Source organism: Mirounga angustirostris, unplaced genomic scaffold (assembly GCF_029215605.1).
Source record: "Mirounga angustirostris isolate CCGP_5_RB_7025 unplaced genomic scaffold, mMirAng1.0.hap1 SCAF_9, whole genome shotgun sequence".
In the NCBI taxonomy this organism is placed as follows: domain Eukaryota; kingdom Metazoa; phylum Chordata; class Mammalia; order Carnivora; family Phocidae; genus Mirounga; species Mirounga angustirostris.
In genome coordinates this window covers 142613188-142638772 of record NW_026991717.1, presented here as the reverse complement: position 1 = coordinate 142638772, position 25585 = coordinate 142613188, and the positions used below count along the sequence as shown (strand labels likewise).

The following is a 25585-nucleotide window of genomic DNA, read 5'->3' as shown; positions in this document are numbered from 1 at the left end:
TGCCCAGCAGGCAGCTGGCAACTGGGAGGGGCCGGGAGGACTGGAGAGACAGGACGGTCCGGTCTGTACAGGGGGAGTCAGGCAGAGGCAGGTGTGCAGCAGGGGGGCTGCCCAGAGGAGGGGGCTACAAGCTTCAAGAAGGAGAAGGAGCAGATCAGAGGAGACAGGGCAGAGACTGTCTGCAGGAAGGAGCAGTTTGTCTCAGCAAACACGGGGAGGCAGGACCGCCGTGGAGGGCCGCCCGGCTCCCACACCGCCCTCGTGCTGCCCCAGGAAGGATTGGCTGGGTGTCCCTCACCCCCAGGGCGCCCTTGGACCCAGAGCCTGGGCGCAAGTCCCTGCACACATGCCCACAGTCCTGGGACTCAGAAGGACCCACTGGAGCTGGGCTTGGGGACCTAGGGAGGTGTCCCCAGAGAGATTTTATTGCCATTTTGCCCAACAAAACCTTCAGGCTGAGTCTTGGAAACAGAGGGAAGCAGTCCCAGCAGCAGGGGCACATCACAGTCAGAGTCATGGGGTGCCTGCGGTCCCTCCAGCAGGTCACATTTACGCTGCAGCAGGACGGCTTCAGGTTAGACACCAGGCAGCACTTCCTGCAAATGGGACGTCTCCCAAGAGACCTCTCTCCTGCGGCACCGGTGGTGTATGAGGGAAGGGCAGACAGGCAAGCCCGGGCACCTCATCAGTGGGGCCCAGCCTTTCCCAGGGAGGCACCCGAGGACCTGAGCAAAACCAGCCAGACTGGAGAGTCTTCTGGACGGCCAGATGATGGAGTGGGGGAAGAAGGTGTGAGCTGGGGACCTGGCCCACCAGCCCTGGGAGGCAGGGGTGGAGCACCCGGCCCAGTGGGTCCCCATACGGGGAGCTGGCCCCGCGGGGGGGGGGGGGGGCAGAATGGGCAGGTACACGCAGTAGAGGGATCTGAGGGCACCTCCAGGCTCAAGGAACCTCTTGGCCGTGGCTGGGGCCCTCCAGTGCTGCGAGAAGGTGCGTCACAGAGTGGCCTGATAGGACAGAGTGTGGCAGGCGTGAGGTTAACCCTTCCTAGGGGAAGCCCTCCCCGACAGGTCCCTTCAGGCACTTTGCAGCTCACCCTACACAGTGCGTGCCCCATCTGCAGAAAGAACTCTGCAGGCCTGACAGACTTTGACCCATCCTAGCCTCCTCTGGCTCTGACCCCAGGACTGGCCCTTAGACACATTCCCTAAGCCAGGGTCCAGCCTTATGGGGAAGCCTTCAGTCCTGCGTGGAACAGAGGGACTTACTGGGCCTGGGGCCTGGGCACCAGCCCCACCCTGGAGCTTCTGCAGAAAGGTCACCACTTCCAGGTTCCCAGCTGCTTCTGCCTGTGGGAGGGAGCATGTGACCAGCAGCCAGCCTGACTCCCCTCCCACCCCCCGCCCACCAGGATACCTTCCCTGGCTCTTCCCACCCATGCCCGTGACTCCTTGTCCCCACTGCTCTGGGCCCAGGGAGGGGCCTGGGATGGGAAGGGAGAGCAGGAGTGTGGGCACTGGGGCTGGAGGTGGGCAGGGGGAGGGGAAGGAGGGGAAGCCAATGAAACTGTCAGGAGGCCTTCCTGGAAGAGGTGGCCTAGGAGGGGGCAGCGGGGGCCCTGGAGCACTCACAACAAGCAGGGCACTGCGCCCGTCGTAGCCCGGGCAGCCCAGGTCAGCCCCCGCCTGCCACCATGACTGAAGGCCGTCAAGGTCTGCTCTGGACGCCAGCCTGGGAGAGGGAGCAGAGGAGAGGATGAGCCGTCGGGGGCCCAGGGCCTGTCACAAAGCCAGCCCCACGCAGCGCCCGGCACCAGCCTGGGGCAGCAGGGCCGGAGTGCGGGATCCACTGGGGGCTGGCCAGTGGCCTGGAGTCTGGGTTCACCCAGCGGGGGTGACCGTGACTCAGGCCAAGGGCACACGCACGCACGCACTCACCCAAGCATGCACACGCACGTGCGCACACCCCACCAGGAGGGCCGCCCACCAGCTTCGTATTTCACAACACAGCCCTCCCTGGGCGGGGTCGCCAGAAGCAGGAGGGAAGTCTGCAGCAGGAGATGTGGGCGGGGGGCCTGGATTTAGCAGGGGGCGTGGCGGCGTGGCGGCGTGGCGGCGTGGCCCGCCTCGCCCGCCCGGAGAAGGACCAGGGCCCACCTGCTCTAGAGAGGGAGGAGGGGCCCCCACAGGGTCCTGCTCACCCTCCTGCCCCTCTCAGAGGAGCCCACTCCCCACGCAGGGGCTGAGCAGGGAAAGGGACTCCCCAGCTGTGCCGACTGAGGCTGGGGGCGCCGGTGGGGGGCTATGACTCCCTCCTGGTCGGGAAACAGCAGCATGAGCCCCCACAGGGGCACCCTGTGATTTCTGGGGTGAATCATGCCAGATGGCACCGCCAGCCTCCCACACACTGGCCTCGCGGAGGGGCCCCCAGAGCCAGCCAGGCAGCTCGGGGTGGCTGCGCCCGCCCCCACACAAGGTCCTGGACGCGGTGGGACCTGGCAACCACCGCCCCTCTCGGCCTGTTTCCCCACCTGTCCATGGAGCCAACAAGGCCCGCCCACGGGGCCGCACGACCCTGAACCAAGCCCAGAAGTCCCTCCAGAGCCAAGGCCAGTGGTTGTGAGCAGGCCCCACCCTCGCTTTTGAGGCCCTAACACCTCATCACAGCTGAGAGCCCACCTTCGCCTGCTGCCCGGGAAGGGTGGGAGCTGGGTTGGCCAGCAGGGCTTGTCTGCCTGGGGACACTGAAAGGGCGGGAGGGCCTGAGGCTGGGGGCCAGCGGGGTCTCCCCACCCCACCCCACATCAGGGAATGGGACCACCGAGGCATGGGGGTGGGGGAGACGCTGGCCAGTGGGGACAAGAGGGTCAGAGCTTCGGGGTCTTCTTGTGAGCAGACAGTTCACCCACCCCTCACTCCTGGCCAGTCATCACCCACTCCCCAGGCTCAGGGGCCTTTTCAGGGCTGCGGACCTAGGCTGCCTCCAGTACCCCCCCACCCCCGGCGACCCCCAGTGCCCCGGCCTTGCCTCTTGGACAAGCCTCTGCTATCCTCCAGCTCTTTCTCTCCATTCCCCACTTGGCCTTCGGCCCCAGCCTGGGGGCAGCCAGCCGACAGGTGGCACGGAGGGACCCCAGGCAGAGCAGGAGTGGGGGGGTGCGCCAGCGGGAAGGAGCTGAGCTCCGCAGCCCCGGGCCTGTCCCCCACCCAGCCCACCGCCAGACCCCCACCGGAGAGCCCCAGGACCCTCGCCTCCCCGGTACCCCAGGCTCCCCAGGCCTGCCTGGGTGTCACTCAGGGCACCTGTGACATCAGAGTCCTGCTAGCGCCGGGCGATGGTGGGCCAGGGCAGGACGGCACTAACCATGGCTCTGTTTACCCCATGACAGGGACAGGCCCCCACTACTGCGAGGCCTGCACTGGGGAGGACAGAGACTCAGGAGACCTGTCACCTGGCTGGAACGGGGGTCAGCTCCCCTCCCCCAGCCACCCCAACCCCCAGGACGGACTCCAGCGGCCAGGCTGGCACACGGTGGGCTCGCCTCCTCTGCAGTCCCCCACCCGGCTGGCAGTCCCTTCCCGAAGCCCCGTACCCGCCTCCTGCCTCCCGGAAGGGCAGGTACGCCTGCAGCCTCACCTGCACAGCTCTGTCCCCGCATCCTCCAGCTCCCGGGGGGACAGGCAGGCCCCAGCTGCCCTCAGCAGCTCAATGACACCCCGATGCCTGTCACGAGAAAGCGCGTGTTGGCCGCCTGCCCAGGCAGCTGCAGCTCAACACGGGGAGTGCCTCGCCCCCCAGCTCCCCGCCCCTCCCAGGCCCCCCGCCCCCAGGCCAGGCCAGGGCAATGCCCCTCCACACATCCGGGAGCCTTCCTGGGACATCCTGGGTCTGCAGGGTGGGGCCGGGTCTGAGGCACCCAGCACGCGCCCCACGCTGGGGTATCAGCCCTGACCCAGCCGCTCTTCCACCCCCATCATGAGGCCTCTGCCTCGGTCTCCCCCAGCCCCTCCTGAGGGCCCAACCACTCCCATGGGCCCCTGGGGGCGGCCCAGCTCCACCACACACACGGGCTCCAGCCAAGGTTGGGCCTGGGGAAACTGAGTCAGTTGGGCCCGCATCTGCCCTTGGAGGTGGGGTGGGGATGAGACACTGGTGGGTAGACGTGAACGGGAGGGTCCCGGGGTGGGCCCCAGTGTCTGGGTTTCCGCAGGCTGACTGGCCAGGGCCAAGTCTGGAACCACCCACTGGGGGTGCGGTGGGGGCAGGGTCGGGATGGGGGCTCGGGGGTGGGGGCATGGGTGGGCAAGGCAAGGGAACAGAATGTGCAGGGGCAGACTCTCACAGCGTAAGTGCTAACCAGGTCCCTTCCCCCGCAGTGTCCTCGTACTATAAACTGCACGGTCACCCCACTTTTAGGAAGCATGGGGAGGAGGGTAGGGCCCCCCAGGCCTTGTCCTCCCCACCCCGAAGAGCCCTCCAGGGCACAGCAGGTCCAGCCCCGGGAGTGAGGCCAGGAGACTGAGGCTGGGAGACCGGTTTGCGGGGAGCTGTTGTGCTGGCGGGGGGTCAGGGATGAGGGGACGGGACCGGGATGGTGAGCTCATCATTCTCCACCCACGCCCAAGGACTCATAGCCTGGAATCTGCAGCCAGATCACTCCAGCCCTTCACCCCCGCCCTGGGAACCCCTGACCCCACGCTCACAAGAGCAAGAGTCCAGTGAAGAAGGGGCTACCCATCACGCTCTTCACCGGGGCTGACATGCCCACCCCAGGGCGCACACCGCTGGGGCACCTAGGACTTGAGCCCGACAGTCTGGCCACCCCAGCCTCTCTCCATGGGACCTGCAAGCACTCACTGGCAGGCTGAGTGCCCCCAGGGAGAAATAAATCCCAAGAAGAAGCGGGGGATCTGGGGACTGGTGCAGACACTGAGAAAGCCAACAACGGATTAAGCACAAGAGCTGTGACCCCCACAGACACACACACGAGCTCTCACACCCACATTCACGTGTGCACGCACGCACATACTCTGTATCTGACACTGCTCCAGGCTTCCAGGTGGGCCCCGGGGAAGGAGACACAGAGGGGTCCCACGCCACCCATGAAGTCTTCCCAGCAAGTTCCATGTCCCATAAGGTTATAAGCCCCTAGCATATTGAGCCAAGGTCCCTCCGAGCCCTGCCCACTTCATGACCACCTGCTCTGAATTTCCACTGTTGGCCAGAGCAGGTAAGGCCCGGCCCTCGGAGAGATGCCAGGCAGGACTGGGGGTGGGGGGCTAGGAGATGGGCTGCCCCAGCAGAGGACAGGGGGCGTCCTCAGGCCCTAGTGCCTGTCCGTCCAGCCCCCTGCTTGCCGGTTGCCCAGGCCCTGTCCCCAGCCGGGCTGGGGGCGGGTAAGGCTCTAGGAAGCTGATGTCCTTGGCCCCGCCCAGCTCTGCCCAGCAAGCTGGGTCACCACAGGCAAACCGGCAGCCGTCTCTAAGGCGGCTCTACCCAGGCCCACCCCACGTGGCGCCCCAGCCTGCACGCCCACTGCGGTGCGCCCCAGGTACCTGCCCTTCACGGCCAGCAGCAGCGGGCTGAGTCCGTCCTCGTCTCGGGGGTCCACGTCCACCCCTCTCCGCAGCAGCATGGTGACCGCCCCAGGCTGGCCTCCCCGGGCGGCCGCGTGCAGAGGAGTTTGACCGTTAAAGTTCTCTAGGCTCAGGTCACTGCCCTGGGGTGATGCAAAGGCCTGTCACCTGCTGAGGGAGGGCTGGGCAGGGTCAGGGAGGCCAGGGAGAGGGAATGGGAAGGGTCAGGGTGCACCCCGGGAGTGGGGCCTGGCACAGCCCCTGTGCGCCCCTCAGCAGCCGGCTGCCCGGCATGGCAGAGCAGGGCCCCAGGGAAAGGCTGTCCTGCCCGCGCCCCCTGCCCCCGGGGACTGGCGTGGCTGGGGCTGGTCCCCAAGGAGGGGCGGGGGCCTCACCAGCTCCACAAGCGCCTGCAACACCTCCAGGTTGCCCGCGTGGGCCGCAGCACAGGCCAGGCTCGGCATCAGAGCATCCCGTACGGCATCGGCCTCCTGGGTGGAGGATAGCGGCGTCCTGGGGTCTTCAGCACGTCTGCCCCCAGGGGACCCGAGACCACCGTCCGGCTCCGTCCTTCCCAGCCGTGTGCCCCAGGGCAGGCCACCCACCCGCTAAGATCCAATTCCTCAGCCATGGCCACCACCACTGAGGATGCAGGGACAGACTCACAACAAGGCGCCCACTTGGGGGAGCACAGGAAGGGGGGCTGGTCCCCTCACCTAGAAAGAAGGGCACTCCTCCCTGGGCAGAGCTCCTACAGGCTGCTGCCCCCAGCCCCGGGGATGCCGTGGGTCGTCTAGGAGCTCCCCAAGACGCCAGAGGGCCGGGAATGCCGGTAGAGGCCCCTGCAGGCTGCCCCACATGCGGCCCAGCCCACCCTCAGCCCTGCAGCGCCGGCGAGGCCTGACCACAAAGCGACTGCCCGTCGGCCTCATCCCTTGAGCTATCAGGCCCGACACAGCCACGTAGTAACAGGCCACACATCCCAGCCTCTTGGTCCGACCGTGGCCTGCCCCTGGCACGTGGTGGTGAACATGACCGCAGCTGTCCATGGCAAATCCACCCACCCCCACCCCGCAGGGGGGAAACTGCCACATATGGCGTGACCCCGGGGAGCACTGGGATGCCAGGCCTGGACGCCTCGGCCACAGGTGGCTGCGTGGTGGGGCACCGGGAGGCCCCCATCACCGCCGTGGGCCTAGTCCGGCCTCAACCCCAGACCCTAGGCCCTGAAGTAGGACCTCAGCTCCCCTGCTGGGAGGGTGAAGGGGGATCCCAAGGGGCTGTACCCTGCAGGTGCAGGAAAACCCCAGCTCCCTCTCTTTCCAGCACCCAGGACAGACAGCGTGCCCACCCCGCCTGCGGGCTGCCCCCCCACCGGCCGCACGGCCCCTGGGGCCGAGACTGGCAGGCGGCAGGCCAGGCCCAGCCAAGCGCAGCCGCCGGATGCCCCTACGTGCCCCCCTGGTGATGGGGCCACATTCTGTCCGCTGTCCACATGCTGCAAAGACTCCACTCAACTGTCTTGGCTACTCCCCAGGTGCTGCCCCCTGCCTGAATGCTGAGTTCTCGCAAGTCATCCCTGCTACGGACCCAAGCCCTCCACTAGGCCCGGAACCAGGCCACGCCTGGCAGTCTCCTGCTCACGCTGGAATGGTGGCGGCCGTGGCCAGTGCCCAGCGTGTCCAGCGGGGAGCCGCCCCTCAGGTCCCCATGCACACACCCCCACACACTGGGCAATACCTGGCTCAGAGTGAGGAGCTGGGCAACCCCCCGGCCCAGCGCACTGCAACTCAGTGAGGGCCGGCGCTCGGCCCCGGTGGGCAGCGTCATCTCCCCCCGAAGGTCCCTGGCCAGCAGCTGGGGGAGGAGAACACAGCAAACCAGGGATGCTTGGAGCCCAGGAGCCCCGACTAACCTCCCAGACCAGGCACCCCCAGGGCAGACAGTGAGGGCTGCCCTGGGCCTGAAACCCCTCGGTTCAGGTTCCATCCCCCAGGCCGGAGCTTGACCCCAACCAGGTCCCTGCAGGCCCACCCCACCCTCCATCCCACTAGTCCCGCGTCTCCCAAGGACTCTGTGGCCTCTGCCCGGGCTGGCTGCGTCTGAGGCCCCCCAGGGAAGGCTGGGGGATGAGGGGCTATCTTGGGAGCAGTCTGAGGAAGCCTCGGCCTGTGCCAGACCACGGCTCCCCGAGACAGTGAAAGAGCGGGTAGTCTGAGCTTGGGGTTAGCAAGGGGTGGAGGGAGCCCAGGCCCCAGAGCTGGACCTTCCCCCGACGGGGAGGCCCTGCACCCTTGCCCCCCTTCCAATCCAGGCACACACCCCACTTGACTGGGCCCCATGGTCTGCCCAAGTCACACCCCTCGCCATGCCCCCGGGAGCCCTCTGACACGTGCCCCCACACCCACAGCCCAAGGGGCACCTCCTTCTTGCCGTCCAGGCTCAGCCCGGGCTGGCCCAGCACATAGGACAGCTTGGCCAGGGCGGCCTCCGACGTCATATCAAAGCCAGAGACAATGCCCGCTCCTGCCATGGCCTGTGGAGAAAGGGGTGCAGGCAGGAAATGGGGTGCAGGGTCACAGGGCCCGTGCCCTCCCCCTCCAGGGCCCAGTTCCCCGCCCCCACCATGCCAGCTGCGTAGTCAGAGGTCACGGAGCCCTGCAAGCAGTGAGAGCAGTTGACGATGACAAGGCCCCGCTCGGCCGCGGCCTGGAGCTCCCGCAGCAGGTCCGGCTTGGTGGGGCCGTTCCCCGAGCCGAACGTCTCCATGACCACGCCCTTCAGGGGGGGCTGCAGGAAGGCCCGGACCTGCGGGGCCACGACACGGGTGGGGAGGGCCTTGGCCTCTGGCTCCAGCAGTGGGAACCCACAGGCTTGTCCCGCACCTTCACTCGGCCGCGGCAGATGCAGCCCGGGCTGCCGTCTGCGCCCAGGACGTCCCGGCCCCGAGCAGGCCACACGGAGAGCCGTGAGGGTCCGCTCCCCACCTCGTTCTCCCAGAGAGACCCCTGGTCCCCTTTCAAGGCTTGAAGGCCGTGGTCGGTGTGGCCACGATCAGAACGCCCCCTCCACACAGCTCCCAGCACTGCGGCCCTCCATCCAGCCCCTTCACCCTGCCCTGTCTGAAACACAGCAGGGGATGCCCCCAGCAAGGCAGTATTTGGGGGAAGTGCCCCACAGCTGAACACACATAGGGGCTCCAACTCAGCCAGGGGCAGCGCCCCCACATCCTGCCTGCCTACAAGGCTCCACTCGGAAAACAGACGACAGGGCCTTGGGTCCACCCATGGACGGGCCCCACGGAGGGACACAGCTTCCCAGCTCAGCAGTGCCCTGTGCTGAGGCCCACAGGGCCAATATCTGTCCGAGACTCCGCCATACAGGAGGGAGCGCAAGGGCTGAGCCCCTGGCCCAGGGTAGGGCTTCGAGGCAGGCAGGAGCACCTCGCCACCCGGCGGTGTCCCCGTGGGAGCTCTCACCCCTCACCAGAAGTGCTTCTCCAGCAAAGGCCAAAGGTGACTGCACACCTGTCCCTGGCAGACACGCAAGAATGGGGACACTGCACACCAAGACCCACCGCAGGCCAAAGCTTGCTGCCAGCAGGCCCCGCCCCCATGGCCCAGGAGCCCACGGAGACCGGCAACAGCCAGCCCCCGGCGTCCTTCCCCCTGTGGGGCCAGCTCCACGGCCCTTCGTTTCCCCAGCTATGGGGCGTTCTGGAAATCTCCCGAGAAACCAGCCTGGGACTTCACAGCCGCAGCATGATTTTCCCAGAACATGGCAGCCTCATGCCACGACCGCTGGCCACGGCAAACGTAAGGCCTCCTCAGGCCAGGACCGGCCCGGTGGGGAGAGCGCTGCGTATGGGCTCCCTGTCCAGCGCCCCCACCAGCGAGAGCTCCTGGGCCCTTATGTGCAGAACCAGTCGTCCCCCGAGCAGGCCTCCCTTGAAAACCCGGGGCTCCCGCCCGAGAGCTGGCGTCCGGAGGCCGCCTGAGCCAGGCAGGCCGCATAGTCCCACCCCAGAGCCCACAGAATGCCCCTCTGAGGGGCCTGCGAGGAAAGGCCATCACAGATCCTCAGCCCGCGAAGGACCCAGAGCCCCCAAGGACAAGCGGGCGTGGTGTGTCGGGGGGCCTGCAGTCCTGGTGCTTGTACCCCACCCGGGCTCACAGGAGGAGCGTCCGGCAAGATCTCGAGTCCAGTCTCTGGGAAGGCCGTGCCTGTTCACTCAAACTATAAGGCCCATCCCTCCTACCCAGCCTTCCGCAGGGCTGGGTCCGCCTCACTCACACGCCACGTACTGCGGAACACCCGTCCTAGGCCCAGCCCGAGATGAGCAGGGGACACACGGTGAAAAGACCTCCCTGCCTTTCCCTAGTGCCCTCTGAGGGGATCAGATCCCGGTTCATAGACTGTGGCCCAGAGCTCAGGGGCAGCCCATGCCAAGTCCCACCCTACGTGTGGGGACGTCCCCGTGAAGCCACCTCTGTCCACATGCCCGCTGGTCACAGCGCAGGAATGTCCTCTGAGCTAGGTGCCTGCAGGCCCAGCTCCCTGCAGCCCAGCAGTGCCTCTGAGGCTGGCATCCAGCCCCCGCACTGACCCGAGCGATGCCCAGCATGCTGTAGCTCAGACACCCTCTGTGTGAGGGGCCACACGGCATCTGAGCCCAATTCACAAGGCAGGACAGAGTCGGGCGTTATGCCCCCCCAGTGGCAGCTGGTGGCTGAGGGGTCACCAGCAGGGAGCAAACAGAGGCTTGCCAGGGCAGCCACAAGAAAGAGCAGTCTCGGGGCCATGCCCCATCGGCCCCGGCAGAGCCCCGGACCAGGCGCCGTGAGTCCACCAGCATCCGGCATCCACAGGGTCAAGCCCACGTTGCAAATGGGGTAAGATGGGCCCCGAAGCCTCAGCTGAGGAGGCGAGGGAGGGGCTGGAGGTCCTGGGGACACGTGCGGGTTCAGCCCCAAAGGGGTCAGCCTTGGCTGTGACAGCTGAGGGGCTTTGTGCAGCCGCTGTCCCTGCGTGCCCAGGCCTGCGTGGGGTGGGTGACGGGAAGGGGCAGTGCAGGGGACAGGATGGGCAGGCAGGCACCGGGGAGCCAGGGGGTGTGTGGGAAGCGTGCGGGATGTGCAGGGCTGGGGCGGGTCCCTACCAGGGCCGCGGGGATCCCGGGGTAGAGGCGCAGCAGGCCCACGTCCCGTTCCATGCTGCTGTGCACCACCAGTGGGTCCTTCCCTCGGGCCTTCCGCACCAGCTCCCGGTTGACTGTGAGGGCAGAGACGCACGTGTGGGACGTGCGGGCCACCGGTCGGCCAGGACCCCCGCCGGGCTCCTCCGCCCCGCTCCCGACACAAGTCCTGCCCGCCCTCAGCTCCCAGGTCCTCGGAGGGGTGCAGCCCCAGCCTGTGCACGGAGCCCAGGGCGCAAGCAGGACCCCTCAGGGACAGGGGCGCCTGAGTCTTGCAGACCGCGCGGAAGTGTGCAGGGAAGGTGGAGGAAAGGCGTTCCAGGAGCAGGAACAGAGTGTGCGTGGCCCTGGAAGCGCAGCTGCAGAGCCACATGCCGTGTGCCGTCCTGGGTCCCGGGAGAAGTCTGTCCAGCCGGCCTCGCCTGCCCCTGCCCCACCTTGCCCACAGCCCCGCAAGTCAAAGAATGAAAGAATGAAGGAACGAGCGAGTCTTCCGGAGCACTCAGCTCTGGGGAAAGACAGCCTCCCTCTGATCCACCCCAAAGTCTCAGAGGCCTACCCCCCACACCCCATGGAAAGTGGAGGGGCAGATATTCGGGGTCCAGAAGGCCAGTCTCCCCAGGGGTCGGAAGGTTGCCGCTCTGCCAGGACCCAGCCAACACAGGCCCCCGCACCTTCTTGCATCACTCTCGGAGGTGGGGCTGGGCAGCAGGCCTCACCTCCGAGCCCTGAGGACCCCCGAGCCCAGCACAGGACCCCACTCTCTCAATCCCGGGCACAGCCCCGGTGGGGGCAGTGGCCGGGTGTCGATGGCCCCACGGGCACTGACCGTTAGGGCCTATCCGAGGTAGCAGGTACCATATCCAACACAGGGAAACTGAGGCCCAGAGTGGGGAAGGGCCACCGAGGCTGCCCATCCAGTGTGCAGAGCCAGGAGGATGGTGGGGAGGGGCATCTCCAGGACCCTGGCCCAGGGCTCCTCCCTATCCTCACCCTGGGGTGGGGGGTGGAAGCCTCCAGGCCTCCTATTGCCACCAGAGCAATTCATGGGAGGTAACAAACCAGGGAACATTCTGGACACATGCTGCCCTCTCGCGCTGCATCCGACGGGGTGCTGGGGGATGGGCAGCAGGAGGGGCCCGCAGCATCCATCAGCAGTGAGAGGCGTCCTTTAATTTAGGGCCGTGTGCCCCATCTGGGCGTGCAGATAAGCCGGGGTGGGGGCGCTGCCAGCCGCAGGAGTTATGGCCGCAGAGGGGGGTTTGCAGAGACAAAGAGAGCCCATGACCCCCTCCCTGCGTGCTTGGACCATGCCCCTGACAGCCCATGGAGCCCCAAGTCCTGCCCCCCTCCCAGAGCTGAGACAGGAAGCAGGGACGGCAGCCTGGGGCACACCGAGCCCGGGCCAGCTCCCCGCGCAGACCCCCGACCCTCACTGTGGGAGATCGAGCCGCCCTCCGCACAGAAGGCCCCTGGGTGTCCCCACAGCCCCTCTTGACCCCCAAGCCCCTGTCTATGACGGCCTCACAGAGGGAAATAATAACACAAGGAGAGGGTGGCTCCGGCTGGGCCACCCCAGCAGGAGAGTGGGGGTGCTAGCCCAGGCACCGTCCACCCCCTCCGCCCCAGCCCCTCCCCAGTGCCCCCCCAACCCCACCACCCCCCAGCCAGCCACATCCTGGGCAGAGCCTGGCATTACTCAACACCAGGTGCCTAACCGGCCTGGGGGCCTGACAGCCGCTGGGACGGGCCGGGCCAAACGTTCCCACGCTCCGCAGGGCACCGGGCACCCGCTGGCAGGAAGCCATCCTGCTGGGGTCCCTGGCCCGGGGCTCCAGGGGTGGCCTCAGCCCTGCGCGCACCAAGCTGCCCCGTGGCCTGCCCAGGCCCGGCGCAGCCCAGACAGCCCTGCCGTCCACACAGAGCGGCTCTGCGCCTGCCGGCCCGGTGCACCCCCGGAAACTCCGCTCCTGAGCCCCGGATGGAGCGTGACTCAGTCCCCACGGGGGAGCCAGGCCTGCAGAGCAGCCGCCCAACCCTTCCTTCCTCAGCCGGCCGGCACCAGGGCAGGAGGGCCTGAGCACCGCCACCCCCCATGGCAAGGAAGCCGATCTGCCTGCCCGCCCCGGTGCGTGCACCACCTCCCCGGGGCACCCTCAGCAAGCAGGTGGAGCCCCGCCTGGCCCCTGGAGGCCCAGGCATGTAGGCTGTCTTACAAGCCCTGGTGGGCACCTGGGGATGGGGGCGTGGGGGCAGGATAAGACCATCCGAATGGAAGTCAGGGCTTGGGCTGAGCCAACACCTTGCCGTGTGGCCCTCCCCGCCTCGATGGCCCACCCTCTGGTCTCCTGCTGCCCTGGCTGCCGCGGCCCCACAGCTGCCCGGCAGAGGACCCAGGGGTCAGCCAGGTCCTATGCATCGCCATGCCGGCATTCCCACGTCTGTCTGTCCTGGGGGGATCCAAAGGCACTGGGGGCTTTCAGAGTTACATGACCAGCCTGCCCATCATCTGCTCTCCACGGATGGCCCAGCCGTGCCGGCCAAAGCGCCTCCCTGCTGAGTCGCCATTAGCAGCCTTCCCACAAAGGCTCCTGCCCTGCACCCCTGCCTGGCCCGGCCTGGCGCGCCCGAGACTCTGCCTGTGCCAGAGCATCCCAGGAAGCTCCCGGCCCTGGGACGTCAAGGCCCATCCACAGCCCCCTCCTCCCTTGGTTTTGATCTGCTCCTCCTTCTGGGGACACAGAGGCTGCTGCACCAGGAGACCCCCAAGGGCTCTTCCCGTGCCCATCTCCTAGAACAGCTCCCACGGGCCCCAGCCCCAGGCGGAAGCCAGCAGTCCAAGCAGAGGAGCCACCTTGGTCCTGCTGGTGCTGGGTTCCCGAGCCCCAAGTCCCACAGAAGCAGCCCCGTCTCCCCATGCCGTGGTGGGCCTACCTGGAGCAGGGCTGCGAAGCCCTAAAGTTCCCCAGAGGAAGGCTGGTCCTGCCAGGCCCTGCAGCACCCCGCCCCCCACAGGGTCTCCGGGACTAGATCCCGCAGCTGGTGGGGTGGAGACAGATGCCCAGGCCAACGTAAGGCGCAGGACCTCCCAGCTGAGTCAGGAAGCGACTCCAGGCAGACGTGGGGGCTGTCCTCAATCACCAGGGAGTGGGAGTGGAGGGGCTGGTTATGCCCACTGTGGATCCAGAGTGAAGCCAGGACACACTGGGGACACGGCAGGAGGGCAGACATCCCAGGTGGAGAGATGGCAGCCCTGGGAGTGACTCCCCCCAGGTCAGTGAGGCCCAAGCTCCGGGCCAGCAGTCCTGGCTGAGAGCAAGGTCAGAGGCAGGGAGGGGAAGGGGCTCCCTAGGGGCTGGGCTGCCTGCCAGGCCCAGGAGGCAGAGGACTCCCGGGAAGTCCCAGGGAGGAGGTCACAACACAGGAACCACGTCCCCCTGGGTGTGTGGCAGGGTCAGAGACGGTCACAGAGACGGACTCCTGGGCTCAGGGTCACGTGGCTGGGGGGGGGGGGGAGTGGGGACACATGAAGGGCAGGTCGCCCAAACCTGCTCCTCCTCTGGGCCAATCCCCAGGGCCTGAGCTGGGGCTACCTGCTGGGACACCCCCCCACCTTGGTGGCCCACGCAGGCCACCCTCTTGGAGTAGCCCTGACTTGGCAGCCCAGGGCAGAACAAAGCGCTGTGCCCGCTCCCAATTTGGGAGGATGCTCCTCAAACCCAGACACAGTTTCCCAGCCCGAGCTCTCTGCACAAACCCCAGGGCAGGAGCCCTGGTCCACTGGCCCTGCTCCCTTCCGGGCTTACTTGTGACGTCGGTACCCACAACGGCCAGAGGGGGCAGGTTGGGGGAGCAGAAGGCCGCGAACCTGCGTGAGTCCACCTTGGTCACTCGGTTGCCCCGAAACAGCTGATTCTGGAAGAACAGGCAGACCTGCAGGGGACGGCAGAGGCAGTGGTTCAGCCCTGGGGAGCCCCTGTGCCCTCCAGCTCCCCCCCTGCCATCCACAGAGCACCCACTGCAAATGGCCCACAGACACTGCAGATGGCTGCCCCACCAGGGCACCTGCCCACCCTGCCCCCCACCCCACAGGGGCCTGGGGAGAGTTGGGCAGGGGGCCGGTCATGTGAGGGCCCTGCCACCCCTCCCTTCCCACCTGCCCACTGCCCCCACCCTTGCTTCCCAGGGAGCCCCTGTGAACTCAGCCCAAGGGTGCAGAGAGAGACCCTTCCCCACAGTGGTGGGGTCCCAGCAGCCCTGCTCCAGAGCTCGGGTGGTGGGGGCTCTAGCTCTGCCCCCGTCTTCCAGCCGCTCTCGAGCTGTTCTCCTGGGGAGGGGCGGGGGCACAGTGGCAGGGAGACGGTGGGCACCGTACTTCGGTGACGCCACCCCCGCGGGTGGGTGCCCACCTCCCAGCACGGGCTCCCCTGCAACGTGAGGGGGTCTTGTAAGGTCTCCCCCATGCCCCCACGTGAAGGGGGCGTGCTGAATAGGGAAAGACAGCTCGGCAACTGTACTCGGTACAGTCTACTTCTATAGAAATTTCCATGAACACCTACAGATAACGTGGACACATATAAGATACATAATCTGGGGGCGCCTGGCTGGCTCAGTCGGTGAAGCGTCTGCCTGCAGCTCAGGTCGTGATCCCGGGGTCCTGGCTGGGGCTCCCTGCTCAGCGGGGAGCCTGCTTCCCCCTCTGCCCCTCCCCCCACCCAGGCACAAGTGTTCTCTCAAATAATAAATAAAATCTTAAAAAAAGAAAGACACGTAATCTGGAAGAAAACATAGCATGCTGTTAAGAGCAGCTTCTCTGGGAAGTAAAACGTGGGTGGCTTTGTTTCCTTCCACTTTCTTTATTTTCCGAGTTTCTCTATGGTGACAGCGTATGTCACTCGTAAGGCAAAAGGCGCATCTTTAAAACCCCGCCTGACTCTTCCCCCGCACGTCCCATCTGAGAGCCCACCCCAGCCCCTCGCCTGCGCTCCTGAGGCCAGGCCCCCCACCCCCCACTCCAGGGAGGGGGAGGGTACCTCGGGGATCACGTACTGGCCGGCCATGAGCAGGGCCCCCAGCAGGTTCTCCCGGCCATCATTCCACAGGGCATGGATGGGTACCTGGGGGGAGGCACGAAGAGAGGGACAAAGACAGGGCAGCTGGACAAGGCTGACAGCAGGCCACGAGCCCACCCTGGGATAGCAGAGTGGGCACCAGCAGAACCCAGGCGCCACCCAGCCTGGCCGGCCAGTGCCGACCAACAGGCGCTGCCTCAGGGAGCCGCGGGACTAGAAAGAGGCCCAGGGTCTGGCCTGGGTCCCCCAGAGTGCTAACTTACCCTGTGGCCTCGGGAAGGCCCTCATGCCCACCAGCCGGCCTGGGACATTACCTGGGCGCCAGTGAGGATGACGGTTTTCTGCAGGTTCTCCAGCACGAAGGAGAGCACGGAGGCCGCAAAGGCCATGGTGTCCGTGCCGTGGATGACCACAAAGCCGTCGTACTGCCCATAGTGTCTCTGCGGGGGCAGCAAGCTTAGGCAGGCCTCCTCCCAGGGATGGGCCTCCTCCTGGGGACAGGCGGCTAGCCAGTCCCCTCCAGGCAAAGAGAGGAAAGGGTCCCAGATGCAGAGGGAGGGAGTCAGGGAGGAACTGGTGGGATCTTGGTCACTGCTGGCCAGGAAGACACTCTCTGGAAAGCAAGTCCCTGCCTAGAGTCCCACTCACTCCTCCCTGCTCTCCCCACACCCAGGACAGCTTCCTTTCCTGACTGCACGACACCCACGGGACTGGGGAAGGGAGGGTCTCCGGACATTCCCCTAGGATCAGAGGGTCTGCTCTAGACTTCTGGCCAGCATCTCCCCCAAATGATGCCCAGTCAGGGCTCCCAAGAGCACTGGTCAGTTGGAGGACTACACCAGAACTCAGCTCAGGACTCCTGGAGGGCCCCTTGCTGTGTGACCCCTGCCTCCAGGGCAGGTGTCTGCAGGGGTGAGTGAGCCTGTGAGCCCATGGTCTAGCAGGAGGGCCAGGCGTGGACACAGCAAAGGGCACAAGGCACAGCCAGTGCTGGGAGCTGGCAGGTGATCTGGGAGGCCAGCTGGAACAGAACGTGGCAAGAGGGCAGGACGCTGGCGGGCAAACATGGGGAAGAGTCCTTCCAGGCCGCATAGCCTAGAAGGCCTCCCACGCATGCTGGCCATCTCTGCAAGGACATCCTCTGGCCACCACCTAGAGGGCAGCCAAGGCTGGGCCTCGGAGGGTGGCTGGCCCAGGCTGTGGATGCAAGGGGCACAATTCTGGGAACCAAAGAGGCCAGCCCCTCCTGAGGGGACCATCCTTGGCGGCCCATTGAAAGACCAAGCCAGGCTATACCTGGAACTGAGGCTGCTGAGCCATGCGGCAGGCTGGGGCACCCTCTGCTGGCCACACGGGGCACTGCCACGGGCCGGGCGGCCAGGACCCTGAAGGCCCTCTGAGTCTGCATGTGGCTGGACACTGCGGCCAGGACAGCAGTCCTGGGAGCTCAGCAAAGCTGTCAGGCCCCGAGCAGAGGACGCTGCTGGCCGCACACCAGGGAGACTGCCCCAGACTATGGCCACGGACATGCCCACTGTCAGCTAGTGGGCCCATTCAGGGACATAAGGACCAGGCCCAGGACCACGTATTGTCCTGCTCACAGTGAGAGGGGACGTGGCCCAGGACGCTGCTCTCCCCCCAAGGCAGAAGAACACAAGCGTGTAGCTGGGGCCAGCCCCTAGGTGCAGGGAAGGGGAGCCTGTGTGATGAGCCTCTGAGGCTTCTTAAGGAGGCAGGGGAGAGCTGGGCCTGGAGGTGGCAGAGGAGAGTGGCGGAGGGAGGGGGTGGGAGGCAGTCAGGTAACGGGGCCAGGCTTGTGCATGAGGGGGGCTGGTGATGATGAGGTTGGGCAGAATAGAGAGGAAGGCTGACGGAGGGGCGCTCTGGCACCAGGTAAACCATGAGACCTGCACACGGTTCTGTGCCTTTTATGGGCCCCAAATCCACTAAGTCCCTACCTTCAGGGTGGGGTGAACAGAGAACGGTGGGCCAAGCACAGTGGGCCTTCCCTGTCAACCTTCAGGGAAGCGGCGAGCATCCCGGCCCAGGATACTAACCAGAACAGCTGTCCAGGACATTTCCTCACCAGGAAAGTGGACATGGCCCTCACTGCCCACCCTCTGCTTGCATGGGGGAAAGGGCCTCAGGAGCCTTGCAGCTGAGATGTAACCCGAGGGTCCGACACTTTCCTGAAGCTGCCATTTCCTGATGCTCCCAAGTCTCTCGGGCCAAGCAGGTCGACCCCACCACCACAGACCCCAGTGCCCGGCTTCTGCCGCACTGGCCCTGCCCCGCCCACCAGCCCCGCCCACTCAGCCCCGCCCACACTCAGTCCCACCCCCACACTCCCAGCCCCGCCTAGTACATACAGCCCCGCCCACTCTCAGACCTGGCCAGCCCAACAGCTCCTCCCACACTCCCAGCCCCGCCCAGTACACACAGCCCCACCCACACTCAGCCCCGCTCCGTACACACAACCCCCAGCCCAGCCCCGCCCACCAGCCCCGCCCACTCGCTCAGCCCAGCCCACCAGCCCCGCCCACCCAGCCCCCCCCACACTCAGTCCCACCCCCACACTCCCAGCCCCGCCTAGTACACACAGCCCCGCCCTCTCACTCTCAGACCTGGCCAGCCCACCAGCTCCTCCCACACTCCCAGCCCCGCCCAGTACACACAGCCCCACCCACACTCAGCCCCGCTCAGTACACACAACCCCCAGCCCAGCCCAGCCCACCAGCCTCGCCCACTCACTCAGCCCAGCCCAGCAGCCCCGCCCACACCCCAGCCCCGCCCACATTCTCAGTCCCACCCACAGCCCCGCCCACATTCTCAGTCCCACCCAAGCCCCGCCCACTCGCTCAGCCCAGCCCAGCCCACCAGTCCCGCCCACACTCCCAGTCCCGCCCAGTAAACAGCCCCACCCACTCTCAGCCCCACGCACACTCCCGGTCCCCACCCCAACCCCAGCCCCGCCCACACTCCCCAACTACCTCGATGGTCTGGGCAATCTGAACCCACTCGGTGATGGTCATGTCACTGGAGTCGAAGAGGGGCTGGCACTCCAGCACCGTGTAAGTGACTCTCTGGGCGGGGCTGGCGGGGCTGGCGGGCCTGCGGGAGGCAGAACAAGGGCTCCTGCTCTGCCCCTTCCTCCCCCCGCCGGCTCTGTTACCCCCACCCTGCCTACCCCTGCACCCAGGGACTTCTCAGTGGGCTCTGCATATCCACAGTCTCAGCATCCCCAGTACAGGGCCCGGCCTCCCTCCCCCTCCCCCGCCCCGAGTCCCCAGGAACAGGGACCTTGGTCCGCAGGGGGTTCAAGGATGGGCCAGGACAGGCTGCTCCCTAGCAGACCCAGCTCTGAGAGGGAGGCTGGGCCTGGCCCTCGGTGGAGACGACCGCGGGAGGAGAATCTCTGGCAGGAGGCAGCTCAGGGGCCAGGACGCCTGACAGCCGTGACGGGCACCAGGCAGCCTTGGCTGAGAGCTAAGGAACAGAGGGACCTTACACTAGGGGGAGGCAGGGCCACCTGGGGCCAGCCCCTGCCTCTCTTGATGGGCTTGCGTCCACACGTGGCTGGGGACGCCCAAGGTGGTGGGAGTCTGAGGCTCCCTGTAAAGGGGGCTGCTGGTCAGCTCTAAAGCCCTGAAAGCCTCAGAGGACATTAGTGACCACAGCCCGCTCCACAGACCCTGCAGGTGCCGCCCTGTCTCAGGACAGCTCTACCCCGATGACGGTCGTCATCCCCCCCTGGGACCCCACGGAGCCCACACTCACGGCAGCACCAGCGTGTCCTCAGGGAGGCCACAGGCCCGGGCGTGCTCTTCATCATGGAACATGGGCAGTGCCCGCAAGACAGCGGCCAGGCCACTCCCAGGGACGAGCACTGTAGGCAGAATCCGGGTTGGGGGCAGTGTGGGGTGAGGGGCCCACAGCCACTGCCGACTCCTGTAACCGCTGGCTCCTCCCTCCTCATCAGGACATTTACCCAACATGCTGGGGGCCAGGCCCACACAGGAGCCAGGGGTTTGGGGGGGACAGGACCCGGGGCCCTGGGGAGAATGCGCAGCTGTTCTGCATCTGGACCTGATGGCTTCCCACGGTGGAGCCAGTGTGACAGCCCCAGGGGCCCTGCCAGGGGCTCCGGCCACTCTACCCAGGACCAGCTCACCCCATCTCCCACCTTTTCTCACAATGCAGCCCAACACACCCACGCTTCCTCCCCCACTTCCCAGAATGCCCACAGTAACAACAGCCTGCAGACATACTGTGGGCTCTGTCTGCAAGCCCTTGGCCCGTCCCCCTTCCAACCCAGCACGTGCTGTACCCCAGCTCAGGTCACCACCTCCAGGAAGCCCTCCTTGATGTCCAGGCCCAGCTGCCCTCACTCCCTCACCAGACTGCGGGCGACCCCTGCACAACGCAGCCCAGGCCCTCTGCCTGCAGACTCCATGTCCCAGAAACATGCATCTAAGGCACTGGGCAGAAATGGTGTTGTGTTTTAGGAAAACCCTGAAAGGTTACAGGTGTGTTTCCTAGAAACAAGCCTTGGCAGAGGCTCCCAGGCATCAAGGTCCCGGCCTTTTGCCCCACCCTGCTCGCCACCAGCACCATGACCTTGGACAGGTCAGCTAACTTCTCTGGGTGTCTCCCACGGGCCTGCTGCTGGGCCCCTGGACACGGTGACGAGGACAACGGGGTCCCCCTCCTCGAGAAACATCCTTAGCTGAAACAAGTAAGACCTTCCAGACCAGGGTCAGCTGCCGCTCCTGGCCTTCACGGTCTAGCAGGCATATCTGTGCCCCGCCACTGCTCAGCTGATTAAAACAGCACCCCTTCCTCACCTCCCACTTGCAGAGGGTTCAGGTGTCAGCCAGGCTGTGACCTCACCTGCGGCACAGGTGGGCATATCGATTTCCCGTGGCTGCTTAACACAGGACCCCAAACAGGTAGGGAACGGAAGCAGCACCGCTCTATCTCACAGCATCTGTGGGTCAGAAGCCTGGCCTACTCAGCGTCCGCATTCCTCACCCACTTGCTTTGCTCAGGCTGTCTCCCCACTCCCAAACCCGCTCTGTACGTCCACCTGCTAAATCCCGGGCCCCAGCTCCCGCCAGCCCCCTGGCCAGCACGGGCACACTGGCCCAATGGCTGTTCATGGATGTTTGTGGTGCCACCGCCCCAGCCAGAGGGGGCCCCAGGGAGCACTTGAACAATGCTGTCCCCACCCCGCACCCAGCCCCAGGAGGGGCTGCACGCACGCTTGCCGCAGGAGTAAACCATGCACGCGAGAAGCATCATAGACGGGACATCAGCGCACGAATGCCGGCCGGGCCACACTCCCAAGACACCCGAAGCATGACCAGGACGTGTGCCTGCCTCCACGAAGGTCCAGACTCAGCAGCCCTGCCAGCATCGTGGACAGAACTTCAGGTCCCGGGCACGGAGGAAGGCTCACAGCCACCCCGCCACCCTGCCGCCAAGCTCCCCCAGCTGCAGCAGGCTGAAAAGCACCCCCCAAAGGTGTCCACGTCCTGATCCCCAGGACCTGTGAGTGCGGCCTGAATGCAAAGCCTTCGCAGGTGTGATGGAGTTAAGGGTCTGGAGGTGGGGACATGACCCTGGATGACGCAGGTAATCCCGTATCCTCTTCAGAGGGAGAAGGAGACGGGACACGTGGAGGCGGCAGCCACATAAGGACCAGGCAGGGAGAGGCACAGAGACTGCTGCGGTGTGGCCACAGCCAAGGAAGTGGGAAGGACGGACCCTCACTGCCCGAGGTCAGACGCCTGCCTACAGCACGTTGGCGGGGGGCGGGCGGCACCCGCCTGCTCAGCTGTGGGAACCACCCCGGGAAACTCAGACGGCCACTGTCCCCTGCAGCTCCTTGTGGTGGGTGGCACAGGGGTATCTGCAAAGCTGGGGATCCATGTGCGGGGCAGGTGAAGTGGGGATCCACTTGGTTTGGGTTTCATGGGACAGGTGTACCTTGTGGGTGGTCGCCTCCACCCACAGCCAGGCTGTTGCTAGCCGTCGGGAGGGGCAGTGGCTGCCAGGGACCAGAGACATTTTGCTGCCGCGAGGTGGGGAGAGGCGGGGCCCAGGGCCCCCCCCCCCCAAGGACAGGACCCCGCTGTGCCCACCCAGGGAGCACGTGGGCAGCACAGGCCAAACTGGCCCAAGAAAAGGCAATGTTCTCCTGTTCTGTTCTCTCTGCAAACTCCTGCCGCGGCGTGGTCATACCAAAACGGCAAGGGGAAACATGCAGCCAAAGAAACTGTAGGGGGAGGGAGCAGCCACAAGAGAGTGTCAGCAAGTTAATGAATAAAACAGTCCTCTGGGTTTTTTGACATTCTTGCCTTTTTAAAACTGGTGATTTGTTATTATTTCCTTAATCGTTCCAAGTAAATGCCCACTTTCACGTTGAACTCTGATTCTGTAAACTGTATTATTTTTCTCAGCGAGCCCCGCTTTCGGGCCCCTATAAAACCAGACCGTGGCTTCGTCCTTGGGCCACGGAGACAGGTGGCCACTGGCAGAGGATGCCGCTCAGCTCCTGCCAGACCCCTCTTCCGTAAGGGACGGTTTGAGCCCTAGGACCGCAGGTCCCCCTGGAACCACCTATAACTTGGGCTCCCAAACTGGGAACTGGTGAGCATGTGAAATCGTGTTCAGGAAGGAGTTCCAGGCCGAGGGCTCCGATGCCATACTCTGGTGACCGAAAAGCTGCAGACGTCGCCCCTGCCGAGAGGGCTTGGCTGCAGGACCCCCTGCAACCCTCCGGGCTATCCCGGCGCCTGCAGATGCCTGGCCCCAAAGCTCTGCTCGCCCTGCTATGTGTGCAAGTGCCTGCGGGGGGGGGGGGGGGGGGGGGCAGGCAGGGAGGGGCTCCTGGGTTCCTCAGCCGCCAGGAGGAGGCCCCGGATGCTGCTCAGCCTTGGGCTCAGGGTTAGCATCTGACTTTCCGTTCATGATGCCCCTTGACCTGTGACATCTTTGCTGAACTCAGAGACGGGACGGGTCAAGGGGTGTCCCTAGCTGCCGCAGCCTCCACCCCCCGCTTGCTGTCCTGACCTTTGGCAGGGCTCAGACACGCGGCGCCGTGTGCCCGGCAGGCCACTGTTTGCCAGGCGCAGAAACGCCAACAGTGACGATCCAAATAGCTTGGCTGTGGCTGGCCTGTGCCCCTCGCCACCCCTCGCCGCCCTCCCGAGGCTGGAGCCCCGTCAGCAGCGCCGGGCGAGTTAATCATTGATGCTGGTTTGGATCAGAACTCCGGGGAAGGGCCTGGAGTCCCGAGTTCAACAACCCCAGCGGGGCTGGGAGAGGACAGGGGCCTGGCTCCTCCATCCATCCCATCTTGCTCTTGCCCTGGACTGGGGCTGCCCTGGTCCCTGGACACCTTTCCACGCCACACACACTTTTAGCCAAAAAAGCCAGCAGGAGATGGGTGTCCCTCAAGAACACGGAGAGCCAGTCACGCGCCAGAGCAGGCCCCAGGACCCTCTGGTCTCAAGGGCCAGGGGTCAGGGGTTGCATGACGGTAGAGTGACAGCAGGGACCAGATCCCACGCCTCTTCCTCCTTTGTCCTCTGGGGCTTAAGCCACGGGCTCCCCGAAGAAGTGGGAGGGCTGGCAGCTGCCGTGGGGATGAAGCCGGCCTCACAAAGGCAAAGCCCTCAGCCAGGAGCCCAGGAGAGGCGCCCCTGCCCCAGGGCCAGAGCTCAGAAGACCCGCGTCCTTGCCGGCTAGGAGAGGCTGACCCCCCTGAGCTGCTCCGAGCACAAGAAGGTGCCTGCCGACCTCACCTCCACCAGGCCAGAGCAGGCTCCGAGGCTTCTGGAAGATTCTTTCCCGTCTGGAAGCCGACCCTTCCCCCCACAGCCTATCTTTCTTGAGTCAGCGTCTCTAGCTCACCTTCTGAACATGTGAGTTTGCAGCCCCTCTGAGAGAAGCAGCACCTGTGGGAGCGAGCCCCAGGGCTGCCCCGGAGAGCCAGGGCAGGGAGGCACAGCTCCATGCTGGGGGGAGAGGGTCGGAGTCCACCTGTCCCTGTAGCCCAGACCCTTGGGAACTGTGTGTTGAGCTCAAGAGAATCGCAGCTGGCCACGTGCCATGCCTGGAGGGGCAGCGTGCAGGGTGGGCTCAGGGCAGCTCCCCTCTCTGGGCCCAGGCTCCCCCCACCCCGGCCCCTCCCACTCCGTCCCACCTCGGTCCAGCTCCTGGACCCTCCTGCCCCGGCAGCGCCCCCAGCCTCGCATCTCCTCAGCACGCGGCCTCTGTGACCTCCATCACGTGCTGTTGCTGGTTTGATGTCAGCCCCTCTCTGGCCTGGGGGCTGCCGAGCGACCACAGCCACGCCCTGCAGGTGGAGTGTCCACCGGGGCCTCCAGGCTTCCGAAGGTCACCCACCAGCTAACCGGGTGGGAGAGGCGGAGGGCACAGCCGCAGCGGGCAGGCTCCCGGCAGCCCAGGGAGGGCCCTTGCCAGGGTGGGTGGACAGCCATGGCCCCCGTGCCTGAGCCCCTCCAGGACAGGGCTCCCTCTACACAGGCCTGAGTCCTGGGGCCCAGCACGGGGGCGGGGCCTCAGGGAATGTCCGAAGTGACGGCTGGTGTCGCACATGGGGTAACAGGGACAGAGGATGGGAAAGCGGCTGCCGGAGGCCCCAAGAGAGCGCCAGGGGTGTCTGAGTCGCTGCTTCCATGAGGCGGAGGGTTCGTGCTGGCCCGCCTGGACAGCGCCGAACCAGGAGGGGCCTTTGTGGAAGCTACATGCAGCTCCCCACTCTCCTGGGAACGCCAGAACATTCTGGATGCTGGTGTGCGGCCCTCCTCTTCCCACCCCCTCGGGTCCCTCGCTGCAGGTGCTCAGCCCCTGCGGCCGCATCCCTGTCCAGGGTGGCCTGCGAGCTCCAGCGCCCTGGCCCGGCGCCCCCCCACCGCCAGCAGCAGCCCCTGCCACGGGGGCAAAGACAAAATGCGCCGCTTGCCCAAGCCGCCTGCTGCCCCCACACTCCCCCGAAGTGGGTGCCTACAGCTGCCGGGAGCCCTGAAGCTGGGAGCCACCTTGGGGGAGCGGTGGGGTCATCTCGCCGCCTCTAACAGCCCGCACACACCTGCCCGCCTCCGCGTTTGTCCGGGAGGGGGGTGGGGCGGGAGCCCCGGGACCCCCCGGGCCCCCCTCCGGGCCCCCCCCCGGGCCCCCCGGCCTCCGCGCTGAAGAGTGCCGGCTACGGCGCGGGGGGGAGGAGGGGCTGAGCGCGGCCCCAGACGGCTCCCAGCGCCCGGGAGGCCTGAGAGACGTCACTGGGCGTGAGAACGACCCCCTCCCCGCCCCCCCAAGCCGCAGACTCACCGCCGTGCGCGCTCCGCATGCCGATAGTGCCGCCGGTGTAGACGGCCAGGAGCCGCCGCTCGGGCCCCAGCGCGCGCGCCATGCGGCCGAGGGACCGAGGGGAGGCGGCGGGCGCGTCGAGGGCAGCCGGGGAGGGGCGGGCGTCCACCTGCCCGGGGGCAGTGCTTGCGGCGGGGAGACGCGGAGAGCTCGGTGCGCCCCGGCCGCGGCGGGTCCGTCCGCGGCGGGCCCGCCCGGGGCGGGGCCTGTCGGGGCGGGGGCGGGGCCCGAGCGCCCCGGGCTACCGGACGCCCGACCCGCGCGGCGGCCCCAGGAGCTGGAGGGCTGGGCCACGTGACACAAGAGCCCCGTGCCCTACGGCTGGCCGGGAGGGCCCCGGCGAGTGG

At 66.4% G+C, this 25585-nt stretch overlaps 1 protein-coding gene across 1 annotated transcript; it reads right to left on the bottom strand.

Annotated features, from left to right (window-relative positions):
• Positions 1-363: 363 nt before the first annotated feature.
• ASPG (asparaginase) lies at positions 364-25362 on the bottom strand. Its single transcript, XM_064569703.1, has 16 exons — positions 25200-25362; positions 19620-19728; positions 18833-18953; positions 16157-16282; positions 15804-15887; positions 14577-14703; positions 10735-10847; positions 8202-8384; positions 7999-8112; positions 7317-7433; positions 5972-6067; positions 5556-5719; positions 3637-3723; positions 1632-1731; positions 1269-1349; positions 364-1007 (listed from the first exon to the last, which is right to left on the bottom strand). The coding sequence occupies exons 1-16, from the start codon at positions 25279-25281 to the stop codon at positions 996-998; spliced, it is 1716 nt and encodes a 571-aa protein (XP_064425773.1). The 5' UTR covers positions 25282-25362; the 3' UTR covers positions 364-995.
• Positions 25363-25585: the final 223 nt, after the last annotated feature.

Excerpts from the sequence above, each read along its gene's own strand:
- ASPG (XM_064569703.1), bottom strand. The coding sequence starts at position 25,281 with ATGGCGCGCGCGCTGGGGCCCGAGCGGCGGCTCCTGGCCGTCTACACC. Across the intron at positions 8,385-10,734 it reads CCGGGATCCCCGCGGCCCTG|GTCCGGGCCTTCCTGCAGCC; the intron begins GTAGGGACCCGC and ends GTGGCCCCGCAG. Across the intron at positions 5,720-5,971 it reads TGCAGGCGCTTGTGGAGCTG|GGCAGTGACCTGAGCCTAGA; the intron begins GTGAGGCCCCCG and ends GCATCACCCCAG.